Genomic DNA, 14,020 nt, shown 5'->3' with positions numbered 1-14,020 from the left:
TTCGTTACTACAAATGCTAAGAGTCTCAAATTTTGCATGGACGTCACTTATAGGACGTAGGTACTCATGGAGACAGAAATTAATAATAACGTAGTTCACGTAGGCGAAGCCGCGGGCGGGCCGCTAGTACCTATATAAATCTTATCCACAGTAACGTTATAAATGTAGTCCTATTTTAATAGTATTCAAAATTCAAATATAAATTTTCATTTCAGGCAAATTTTCTTAATATCGGGGAAAACTTTTCCATCAAGAAGGCTCGCCGCGAAAGCTTTTAGAGTGACAATTCAAATTATCCAGAGTAAGAAAGAAAGCTAATAAGAAGATTGCAACAATTTCTCATTAGGACTTCTACCAAAATAAAAGAACCGGTTAAGTGCGAGTCGGACTTCCGTTACGAACGTTTCCGTAGCAATTTCAGGATTGTGGGTCAACGGAAAGTTAACGCCTATAAAAGATAACGGGCATATGCACTTATTTTGTATGAAATATGATGATTTTTTTCTATGAAATATCTATAAATTTTAAATTTTCAAGTTTTTTCCTTTATATGTACTGTAAGATATCACTTTGTGCCGAATTTCATAATTGTTCGTCCACGGAATGTACCTTATGTGTTTGGATTACGCGGCGAATTTCATACAAAATCCAGCAACATCGATGACTTTGAAGTATATTTTTTGTCCATTAAGGCACCATGGACCTGAATATTTGATATTAATTTCAACTTGACATGTTCACGCGATCTGGAGATAAATAGTCTTGACAGACGGACAACAAAATGATCCTACCAGGGTTCCGTTTTTACCTTTGGATTTGCGGAACCCTAATAAGTAACTTTAGATATTTATGTTTCCCTACAAAATTTATTTCACTGTGTTGTTATACTCTTGAGAGGTATTTGAAAACTTTGTACTTGTTTATAATATTAAAAATGTAATAAAAAATGTACAGAAAGTTTTATAATCGCCCCTCTGAGATGGAAATATTTTTTGATTTCATTTCTTATTGCTATTCGTTTGTTCGGGATGAAAAAGTTGAAAACTGTAAAAACGTGAAACGTGAAATTATATTAAGAGGTTTATAAACAATTTTAGGAACACTTCTTTCGCGTGAAAGAAAGTATGTATTTATATATATTTAAGTAGAACAGCTTTAAACAAAAATTACGGCTGACGTATTATTTGAATATATATATTTTTTTGCTTCAGGGTGTATCCCGGACATACCAGGGCTAGCATAGGCTACCAGGGAACCTAGTATTGAGACACTCCCTTGTTAACATTGACTTTGAATCATTAAGAATGAATTGACTAATTTCAGAAATGGCTTAATGATTTTTTTATGTATAGATATTGTCTTTAAAATGATAACGTTAAGAGAACCCGTAAGTAATCTACGTCAGTAACTAAGTAATTGTGTAGTTTAAGCGGGCGAAGCCGCGAACGGGCCGCTAGTATTAAATATAAATAAACTTTATAAATAATAAAATTTTGTACAATATCCACGTGCCCATCTCCAAAGGTACCTCTACAGTTAACTTAGTAACTTACTCTCTATTATTCGAGACATTGCTTATTCAGCCAGAATTATTAAAAGGGTGTTAGAGTTAGCGAAAGGCGAAGGAAAGCCGGTGGGATAAAATATTTTCATTCTTTAAATATTCATGAAGTGGTTTTTACGGTGTTTTAACGCCGCTTTTATATAGATACATAATGTATGTAAAAAAAATTGTTGTATGAAATAAAAATATTTTTTATTTCATACAACAATTTACAACAACAAACAGGGCGCGTAAATGAAAATATTAAATATTTAATTATTTTCGAGTGGGAATCAACCCCACAACCGTCGCATACGCTTGTGCCCTGCGCCACTATGGCCTATAAAATGGGATTAAAAGAGTACTCTTTACGTTCATAAATACAGAGGAAATAAGCAAAATTTATAAACCTAGTAGTTCTAGTAAACTAAAAATAAGTTGAAATGTTCTTGACGCACAAACAGACACACCATCATATAATATTACATTCCAGGGTTAAAATAATAAGCTACAATGTCAGGTGTTGTTGCTAGTGTCTAAAGGAAGGGCTCGATATAAATAGATAGAAATGTATTGTATAAAATCTTAATATAAATAGCATATTGTTTGATAATACTTGCCTCTAAGATAAACGCCATATAAAGACGTAATGGGAAATATACCTACGTTTATTTAATCTGGATGAAAGTACTTATATACATAAGTATTTAAGATTTATATAAATAATGTTATTAAATTTTATGTAATTGATATGTAATTAACTGTAGTTCCCTTGGGACGGCTTACATGAGATAAATGTTTCCTTTAAGAGGCCGGCATAGCGCAGTGGCACAAGCGTGTCACTGCATGCGCAGGTGTTTGGTTCGAATCCCATTTGGTGATTAATATTTAATGTTTTCATTTCTTCGCTCTGGTAACATGGCAAAATAATAGAATAAATAGAATATGAGCAATGATAAAAATGGAAATAGAAACAAAAATTAGTAGTATTAATACCAAATTAAATCAATTAAAATGAATCTAGACAAATTAAAGTAAACGTCAAAGTTTTCGCTAAGATCCCAGTCTCGTTCATAGTAATTAATTTGTCTAGATCCGAATCGAGATTCTGATCTGAATTGAGTTCGAAGTTTGGAAGCGGCTCAACTTAATGGAATTTATATCAAAATTTATTCTCAAATTCAAAGGTTTATGTAATTACAATATCGCTTTATATATACATATATTTTCTGTTTATTATATTCAGATTTTAGTTAAATGTGTCTTAAAATAGTACTAAAGATATTTTAGATCACTTGTAAAAATTTTAAGTAGGCTATGTACATACTGCTGAAATTAATAATACATAATTATTCTCTTTGCTAAGTATGCTACATTTTAATTTGTAATAACAAGACGCCATCTAGACGACACCAATTATAACTACCAATCCTAGCCGGTATATTAAAACAAAATATCATTTCATTAGTTTCTCTGTCAGTCTCATTGTGTGGAGAAGTAAAAATTAAAGAAATAAAGAATTTATAATGACTTATTTGGTTTTCTTGAACTTTAAAGAATTAAAAAACACATATTAATAAGTGATTTATGTCAAAATTAGACAATGTATCACGAAAAAGCATTTCATCAATGCAACAAGAAGGAACCGATTGGTCAATTTGTATTTTTTTCCTTCAAACTTAATTTATTTTATTATTTATTTAGCTTCACGCTGTATACCACACGTAGTAGGTTAGACAGAATGAACATGGGAATCTACTATTAAGACACTCAATTCCCATTAAGACACTTCTGTTCTCCACTTTCCGCCGAATTCTCGAGGCATTGCTTTGCGAGGCATTGATAGCAAGCTTGTACCCTTGCGCTTCCTTAAGATGTTTAATCTATGATTAAAAAAATACATATTTTTTTTATATTATAGATAGACTCATATAAAAAATATCTATAAAAATAGAAAGATAAACAAACAAACGGCAGTGTGTGGCCTCCGTTTTTCAAACTTGGCTTTATAACTTATTGATGATCCTTTGTTGAGATCCGTTTGAATAGCGCCATTATAACATTATTGCATATTGATTACTCATATATTATGTATCATGGTTAGTGGTGTGTATGAAATTTAAAACAAATTCACTAGTATAAACAGAAGCCGTCGTAGCAGTATAGCGCGCGACGGTTGCAGGTTCGATTCCCTCTCGTTGGAATATGGGAGGTAGACCGTGGCTACCCCCGAAATTTTACCCTGAAAAATAAAAGTTTCCACGAACGTACAGAGTAGGCATAAGTGTTAATATACATCATCAATAAATACTATAATATAATAAAGCGGAAGAGTTTGTTTGTTTGTTTGTTTGTTTGTTTGTTTGAACGCTAAGATCTCTGGATCTACTGGTCCGATTTACATTGTTTTTGTTTTGTATGAAAGCTGCATTCTTCAGAAGTGCTATAGGCTATATAACATTACATTACACATATAAACTAATATATTTTAAAGTATTTTCTAATTTGACATGCAATTTATTCTGCCATGTCAATAACAACAGTCGCGTCGCTACGCAACGTTTACGTTACGTTTACTGTATAACATTCTAATAAATAATTAAGGAGATGTCACTGATTCGAAATAACCTAGCCTTCGGGCGACATAGTATGAGTATGATCGACGCGAAAATATTCTTATAGTTCAAGCAGGCGTAGCCGCGTCCGGGTCCACTAGTCATCAATAATTTTCAGTAAATTAGAATAATACTAACCTGTGTCTCTGGTGACGTCGAAGAGCTTAGCTTGTAAATATCTGTTCGGAGTTGTCCCTTTTGCTAAGAACAGACTGCCTCTATCCGCTGCGGTCAACAGGCAGACGTTTACTAGAATCTGAAACAAAAAAAAACAGTTAAAAAGATGAAAGTTGTGGGTTCGATTCTCACTGGGGCAATAGTGCGCCGTTGAGTTCTGACACTCAGTACACAAAGTCTGCGAAAATGGACGGAAAGTGGAGAGCGTAGTGTCTTTAATATTACACTAGATTCCCCCTGACTACCGTGCTATATGCGGGGTATAGAGTGAAGCATTGTGGCATAATTTTACTTAAATATTGTATGGTTCTGGTCGAAGTGGGGCTTGCTCTACACACAATGTATCCAATAAATAGTATAACATCCAAAAGGGTGTACTCTCTGCCTAATTTGATCACTGCGAGGATTTTAATTAGTTAAAAAATATTAATAAATTGAGAGAAAAAGTACAAGCTTAGAACTTCTACATTTACTTTGTATTTTAAAATAATTTGAAAAATATATAATTCAAATAATATTTTTTCGCTCTATTTTAAGCCTCTTAAATGTCACTGTTATCTATTCATATCAGGGATACACTTTAAATATAAATATTTACTTAAGTTTCGTTAGAATCTTGATCCTCACATAAAATCAGTCACGTCCAAAAAAGCATAAAATTCATTTCAGAACCTCGCTCATTTATATTTCATAGTGATAACAAATCTTAAAAAAGTAATAAAATTAATTAAAAGTAAGAATAATCGGTCTTTTTAGCTAAGGAAAAGATTTAAGACAGTGAGATATTTTAAGTAAAATTAATTTAAATTTTTCATTTAGCGGAAAAGAGACTCATTTCAAGTTTTTGCACAGTTATTTATTTACTTACTTTGTTGTAATACAGCCTCAAGTTAGCTTTTTTATGCAGTACATTCAATACGAGGTAGACATAGAGAAAATTATAAATTACTGCATGCTCGGTGTCGTAACCTAACGCCGAAAACATGGGCAGCAAATATATTTAAATCTTTCATGAAAAGAGATTTATTGTCATTAAGTTTCCTTTAAACGTCTGAACGACGTGATATCGTCTTTCCTAATTATTTGCTCCTACTTATGTCTACTCTAAAGAGGATTACACTTAAGTAATATTAGGTTTTCTATTATATTCCACAATAAACTTAACGAAATTGAAATTCAAAATGAATACTTCAGATTTCTAATAAAGGTAAATTTTAGTAGAAGAACAATGCTAATATGTAAAATAATACTTTATTAAAAAAGTTTCTTTTAAATTTAACTTAATCATTACAACTTATCATGAACTTCAAACTTGTTCTTCCAAATATTTTATTTAAAATACTTAATTGAATTTCAATTAAAATGTAATATCAAAAATTAAAATTACGACATCGAAAAATAAAGTACCTATTTACATGCTTACTTTTACGTGAGTATTCGATACTGGGTAGGTAGATAAAGCCTGATGAGTGTTTTAACTCTATTTTTAACTGACTTCTGTAAGAAAAGGAGGTTATCAATTCGACTGTATTTTTTTTTTTTTTATTATTTTTTTTTATGTTTGTTACCTCATAACTTTTAACTGGGTGAACCGATTATGATATTTTTTTTTTATTTGAAAGGTATAGCTTCCCGAATGGTCCCATTTTTTTTTGGTCCATGTCTGACAATGGTATCCATGAGAAAATCACATAAGTCTTAAATTTGCATTAGGCATGTGCGCGACTAATTGCCTAATAACTCAATGTCGCGCCAACCGATTTTGATGATTCTTTTTTATTTGAAAGGATACACTTCAAGGATAATTTGGTGAAAGTTTGGTTAGGTTTCGATTATGGAATCCGGAGAAAATTGAGAAAGTTTGTTTTTTTTGGTAAAAAAATTGATTATACTGTTGATTTACAAGCAAAACCTTTTACATTTGTTTTACTTGTGTTTGATTTACAAGCAAAAACTTTTTAAATTGATGTCAGAAGTGAGATTCCTGATGGTTGCATTTCTTTTCAACCAACCTCAAAAAAGAGGATGTTCTCATTTTCAACCAACTTCAAAGAAGGGAGATTCCCAATTCACCCGAATACTTTTTATGTATGTTCTTGTTAATATACCAAAATGTAACTTTGCATAAAAATAATACCTAATAATGAAGTTTTACATAGAACAATCACAACCACTCGTTAAGAACCACTACCACCACCATCCCCATTCGTTTAAGAAGCATCATTTTAAGATCTACCCATCACTTAAAATCATAAAATAAATTAATTTTTAACAAAAAGAAAAACCGACTTCTAACAACGAACTAAAAAGTGAAAAATAATTTTACAAAGATTTTATAATTTTGAAGTCGAAATCGAAGTCGAAGTTGAAGTTTATTGTTTCAATTAGAAACATGATTTGTTTTAATGACAAAATGTAATCGAGGATAGGTAATAATAATATTTTTTTTACAATATGCCCGCCTGTTAGTACTTTAGACAATATATTCCTTTTTACAATACCGTAAAATAAAAAGGAATATATTGTCCAAAGTACTAACAGGCGGGTCATATGTTATAAATATTTTATTATTATGCCAATAGACCAGAAATTTATAGATCTTAACAAATCAAATACCATGTAGAACGCCCTAGGGAATTATAGAGCCCATAAACAGTCTAATATTAATTACTTTAATTCTTGTATAACATATAACCATTCTAATATCGTAAAAGCAATACTGCTTGAATACTCCAGTTAATACCATCTTCTATTGTGTCTGTATCATAAACAAGGTTATGAAAGCCCTTCAGTCACCTTCAAACTAGGTTCGGTAGCTAGGCGTTCTCAATTTACAATTTACCTAATATTATACTTCACTTCAGGTCATAGTGGTACAGTAGCACAACGTGTGACTGTAAGCGCTTCGGTTTTGGATTCGATTCCCACTCAGTGGAATGAATAAATAAAGCGCGGTGGTGAGTTCTGATACTCAACACATAATGTCTCGAAAATTTTCCCGAAGACCGGAGAGTTATACATATTTTTAAATTAAATTAACGACCTAGTACACAACAATACGGTTAATGAACTAAGTAAGTAGTTATTGATCAAAGGTCCTATAAAAAACTTCTAACGTTGAAAGATTGTAAAACAACTCTTGATATTTCGCTTTTACAAGTTATTTATTACTCTTGCTGTTTTGGTTTTCAAGAGTTCAGCGTTATAAATATTCTATCAAAGACATAAATGTCAAGAAGCGACAAATTTTGTAAAATTATTTGACATTTCAAGCATTTACTTTCGTCTAAGGTTAGTCCTTAATTTTAGTCAGTATTAGTACATCATATAATTTAACGTTTTAAAAGTTAAGTACTTCTTTTAAGTAAATTATTATTAATCATCAATGTATGTATTTGTATAAAATGATACACTAGAAGAATGAAAGAAAAATGAATGCTGTGGAGATGCTATCTCTTCGTAGGATATGCGACCAGTTTAGCTGACCGAATCCGCAATAAAGAGATATACCTATAGAATGGCAGGTATAAGAAGAGAATGAAGAAGAACGTGCTTAGGTGATGTCAGCACTTCGTGAAAATAAGGCATGAAAGAATGGTGAAAAAGATATAAATTTCGACGTCAAAATCGATTATACTTGTGTAAGGTGTGTGTCTTAACACTAGGTTCCCAAGTTCCTTATGCCTACCCTATACAGCGTGAAGCTAAAAAATAAGTACCATCTATAAAATATGCAGATTTATGAAGATATATAGTCACCCCATATAACATAGCAGCAACATAATCTTAAATCATAGTTAATTATCACAGTGTACTAATTAGATAAGTATGTTATTAAATTCGGATAGATTTACGACCAGCTTTAGTTAACGGTGAATTATTATATATGCGTAATTGCGTTCATCATTTCAGTATGACATAATAAATAATGTTAAAATTTTAAACAGAATTGTTTCATAAATTATTATTTGATACTAAAAATAACATATTATATAATTTTTGTTTGATTGTTATATATAGTACAAAATGTCTAATAGAGCAGAGAGAGGAATTACTATTAATTTTAAACTTGGCACGCTAAATCGAAATATAGTTTTTTTAAGTTTTATTTCTTTATTCACACACTTTATTCCCCATATAGTGAGTAAGGTACGGAACCTTCTGTTCTCCAACGCGGCGCTTTTTCTTCTTACCAACGAAAATAATTAATTCACACGAATAGGAATCGAATAGACGATTGTCGTGCTTAAAGTCGCTACGCTACTGCGCCATGAGGGCCTCACGAAATTTTACTAACAAGTATTCTAATATTATCAAAGTTCTTATTAATGCAAGTAATGACTTGATTAAACTGAGAACATTTGAATGTCGATAATCGGTCATGTTTTCATTTAAATCTATGGACAAAAAAGTCAAAGAATCTAATGACTTAAAATAGAGATTTGTAACGGATATTCTGCGAATGACTCCTTTGTGAGCTGCAAGGGTAGATCTATCCTTTACAAAAAAGGGATGGCAAGGTCGTCGTGGTATACTCGTATTTCTCATAAATACCACGGGAAATATTATTTAAATATAACTTCTATAAACATAAATAGACAGCTTCACTAATGTATGCTTCATTAGATACATAATGTGAATGTAAATCGTGCACAAACAAGCAATATTAATTTATATGTGATTAACATTAACAGTTTATTTATCTATATTTTGAATAAACATAGATTTTATCCAATGTCCTATTGTTTTTTGTATTTATATTACTTTACAGGTTCAAAATACAATTAAACAAGTTATTATATCTATGGGTAAAACAGTCCGCTTTTATAAGTAGAGGGCGGAGTGATATATCTTTGCCTGCTTTAGGAAAGCGGAAAATAAAAGTAAAAATTGTTAGTTTCACGATTTTTTCCCCGCAATAACTTATCCTAGGTCCCTTTAGTGTTTGGCCGAATTCGTTACATAGCGTGTTGAATGGCAGAACTCTATGCCTCGCTTTGCATTGCCAAAACGAAGAAATTAAAATTATACATTTCCGAGAGAAAAACGAACTCACAACCATCACATTTACAATTAGATAAAGTTTCACCGCGCCATAAGAGCCAAAAAGTTAAAAATACATTTTAGTAATAAAATTTCTGTACAAATAGGTACCTATGTTCAAACAAAATAAATTTTGTTTCAATGTTGTAGAAAAGGTAGGTGAATTCAAAGAGAAACCTGGGGGTGGAATATCTGAGGAAGAAGCGTGTGAACATTGGAATAGCTCGTTTAATGTGACCTTTGACCGTAAACTATAAAGTCGTATCTATTTTAATCAACAAGTGGAAACACATCATAACATTTGACCTTTTCTTCTTTGAAGAAGTTGTTACTTTATAGAGTTATCAAACTTGTGTTTTTTTTAATTTTAACTGTAAGGAACAGATGTAGCGTCAGGCTGTATCACGTACACAGCAATAGGCAAAGGAACCTAGTGCTCAGCTTGAAGTGCTTGAGTGGCGGAACTCAACGTTGGGTATTTCATTTCGTCGACTGGCAATCGAACCTACAATCAGTTGCGGTTTTAAATACACCTACCTATTGAAATTGTATGAAATGTTCAAACTAAGTTAATGTTAAAGTCTAAACTTGCATTTCTTGATAGTAAATTCGCATCTCGCTTTTATCAAATGATAGATTATTCTGTTCATTCATTCGCTCTACCCGCCATAACTGAAGAACTAAGCTGAACTGAACTGAACCAAATTCTTTTCATAAAACATAATGCACTCCCTAATCCCTCTATTCTATATATCACTTTATACTCTACTTGCCAATATAATTATATGACGGGAAACTTACTCGTATATAATAAATGGGAATATGCTCCTTGAATTTGATCCCATTACCATGGCAGAAAATTAGATTTGAGATTTATTTTTATTTTTCTATACATTGTCTATATGTTAACAGTGCAGAACGAAAGAGTCTTAATGGGAACGGAGTGTCTGAACACTAGTTTCCCAGGTTCCCTCTGCCTATCCTTATATGTAACTTAAACTCCCAATATATGTATTAATAGACAATGTTTCCTCACGGTCACGATTAGTAATATAATACATAAGTATCTAAGGCTTACGGCTAGCGAGGGTCAAAAGAAACACACACAGACACCGTCCATAGTATATCTTTTAATACCGGAATTTCTTTATACATTTTATTTCATAGCCTTTATTCTTTCACGTACGTGGCTTACATATAAGATAGGAGGATTTTTTCGTCCTTTCGCTGAGCACACGATTACGTAGAAAATTTAATAACTTATATAGCTATATGATATATTTTGTACGTATGTATACGAGTATTATATTTTTTTTAGCTGCGCGGCGTATCCCGCACATAGACCTCCCTGGTAGGCAGAGAGGACCTGGGAACGTAGTGTTAAGACATTTCGTCCCCATTAAGATACTTCCGTTCCTATTTACCGCCGAATATTTTATAATGTTTTGAGTTGTGAAACTCAACGTCAAAAATCAAAATATTTAATTTCCTGGAGTAGGAATAGAATCTGCAACATATAACGTATACTTTGCGCGTTCCTGCCCCTGCGCCACGACTGGCCTCACGTCATATGAATTTCGTATTATAATTGATACTTAATTTTTAAAAAAGACTCGTTATTGTAGCGTTCGTCAGTATTAGCAGTTCCGCAACCGCATTTTTGATGAAAAAATTATAAAAAGTATCTTTAAAAGCTATAGAAATGAACATAACGAAAATATAAACTTAGTAAAAAGTAATTGAACCTCTTCACACCGTCGTTTAAAGTAGGTATACCTAGTATAAAATATATATATATATATATCTTCGAACAAGACATATGAATATGGATTGTGGCATACGGGACGTAGACTACAAAAGAGTGAACCGTGAAATTGCTTTTATTTGAAAGCTCAAGATTCGTAAAATGGCCTTATTGGAAATGGTCCCGATACATTTAAAAAATTGCAAGAATTTTTCCATTTACATTTTTAAAGGGATAATAAATGTAATTATTCATATTTAATAGACATGCAGTGGTCGTTCCAATCTTATTAAAAAAAAAATTTTTCTGCTTCAAGCTATATCAGATCATATAGCAGGGTAGGCAGAGGGAACCTAGAGTTAAGACACTCCGTTCTCATTGGGACACTTGCTTCCCGACTTTCCTCCGAATTCTCGAGGCTTGAGTAGCGAAGCCCAACGAATATTTAGACATGTTTTTCATATTGTGTGAGGTGTGTGATAATAGGCTTATCTGACAAAGTGCGGCGTATACAATACCTCTACACGAGCGGAAAGTGAAGAAAAGGGTAAAAATTATTATATACTCAGCACTTTATCACAAAATGACGAAACATTAATATAGTTTTAAGTTTGCAGTATAACTTGCTTACAACAGGGTAGAAAGGAAGCATAGTGTTAAGACACTCTGTTTTTCAAGCACCGCCCAATTATCGAGACATTGTCTATCGAGTGGCGTAACTCAACGCTGTGCTTTGTCTTCGACTAGAGCGAGGAAACTACACGCTCTTTCAATTTTACGTATAAATATATAATAAATGGCTTAACTTCATATTAAACTATTAGGGCAATCCGTTGAACAGCTATGCAAAGTTAAATCAGGCAACTGCGGGGTTCAGCCAACTGATAAAATACATATATAATGTACATTTACAAATTTAAATGCATAAATCTTACTGCACCTACATACAAGTATAGTCGTATATTAAATATCAGTTCTACTTAGTGTATATAGTAGTGTGGATATAATAGTGGGGAACGAAGTGTCCTAACACTAGGTTCCCAGGTTCCCTCTGCCTACATGAAGCTAACAAAAAAAATCATAATAATATCTATCATCACATCCCATTTCCTTATTTCAATGTCAATATTTTCTTCATTAACAAAGGCCTACACTGTGTAATATATTTTAGTATATTGTCAGAGTAATTTGTGTTTTACGAGATCTATCATAACTTGCTATTAGGTTTTTTATGGTCCACATAAACGCGAATGTTAACACTGCTCTCTAATAAGTGTTATATTTTAATAAAGATTTTTATTTACTAGTAAATTTTTTATACAACTAGACTAGACTAAGTATATAAAATATTATAAGATAAACTATATAAATATAAATGTTTAAAATTATTTATATACATATAAGGCTTAGGTGCTTATTAGCATTATGTATGTATATAGGAAAAGGAGATAGTTTTTTTTGACACATTTATATAAAAAATTATGGCTAATAATATTTCAAAAAGTTAAATTTCAAATTGTACTAAATTGATAATCGAATTAAAATTGGCTGATAATAATGGATTGACGAACCTTTACCTTTATAAGCGCTATAGTGTTACATGTTGACAGTTTATAATTAAAATAGTTAATAACTATTTAGTATTGTGGCGTAGTTATAGGTTCAATTTCTCAGTTAAATATATTTCTTGATTATTTTTAAAAATATATGGAACAAAAATTAATTAAAAGTCTTACCTTATGACAAAGTACATCTATATCCAGTTCATTAGCGACGTCTTTGATGAGGTCCATGAAAAGGTCCGCCTCGTCGAGCTGCCTTTGCGCTGAGTTGCTGGGCGATCGTGATCTCTGTAAGAAATAAATAAATTCAAGTCAAAACACGAAAATAAACATAATTCAATGTAGTAAAAAAGTAAAAAGCATTTATAGCGCAAGAATTTACAATATCGCCGGCTTAGAGTATAAACTTACTAATAGTTTATTAAGAAAATTCATTAAAGTATTGTGTATTAATTTGTATTCTCTGCAATGACACCAATAAGTAGCAAAAAAGAGAAACTCTATTTCCCTACTTTCCGCTTAGATTTCGAGATATCGCTTGTTGAATAGCAGAACTCGCCGCTTTGTCTTCTTACTAGAATGAGAAAATTAAAATAAGTCATTCCCCCGAATGGGAATCTAACCCATTGTCTCGAGTTTGCCTTTCCATTGCGGAACTACAGCCTCAAAACAAAAGGATAAACATAAATATATTTTCAGGTGAAATAAAAGACCGCAATCCTACCGTGTAAATATGTATAACAACAAAATATTAGTATTACTCGTGATTTTTCCACACTACGTGACAAAACTACGGTACTTAGGGATTTGTATAAGCAAATAAAGCGCTTATATGGACGTGATTCTAATATAGGCCACTTTATCATGACTGTTTAAATAAAAATAGATTTTAAAGCGATTCGCGAGACTAAATTATATTAAAAGTTTTATACTTTTACCCGTATTTTAATAGGTACGTATGTATAAGAGATCAGTAGAGAGTGAGAATGACATCGAAAGAATTGAAATAAACAAAACCATTTTGCTTTACGCTGTTTTTGTCAGGGTAGGCAGAGGGAACCTCATATTAAGACACTTCGTTCCTCGTTACCATAACGAGGACATGAAAATAATTCATTCCCCCGAATGGGAGTTGTACCTACAACCGTCGTCTTTATAGACACGCTGTGCAGCTGCGCTACGAAGGACACATAAAAGAACAAAAGGACTCATATATGTCTGCATCATAGCTACAATGTAAATACAATAAAATTGACAGATTGTATAAAATTTACTGATACATATAGTTTTAAAATATAACATAACAATGTTATTTTCGTTAGTTTTTTTATCTTTA

General features: G+C 31.8%; 1 protein-coding gene across 2 annotated transcripts in view; it reads right to left on the bottom strand.

The window, feature by feature from the left end:
• LOC146528312 (cGMP-specific 3',5'-cyclic phosphodiesterase-like) overlaps positions 1-14,020 on the bottom strand; it is a 73,646-nt gene that overhangs the window by 15,325 nt on the left and 44,301 nt on the right. For both annotated transcript variants that reach the window (XM_085203898.1, XM_085203897.1), the window contains exons 3-4: positions 12,859-12,972; positions 4,297-4,414 (exon numbers count right to left, since the gene is read on the bottom strand). In XM_085203898.1, coding sequence (XP_085060024.1) covers positions 4,297-4,414; positions 12,859-12,972 — 232 coding nt within the window. The remainder of the gene's footprint in view (positions 1-4,296; positions 4,415-12,858; positions 12,973-14,020) is intronic.

The sequence above is a fragment of the Heliconius melpomene genome, chromosome 19, assembly GCF_056956725.1.
Source record: "Heliconius melpomene rosina isolate 202511_hmr_F chromosome 19, ASM5695672v1, whole genome shotgun sequence".
Taxonomy (NCBI): domain Eukaryota; kingdom Metazoa; phylum Arthropoda; class Insecta; order Lepidoptera; family Nymphalidae; genus Heliconius; species Heliconius melpomene.
This window is presented reverse-complemented; position numbering and strand designations above follow the sequence as displayed.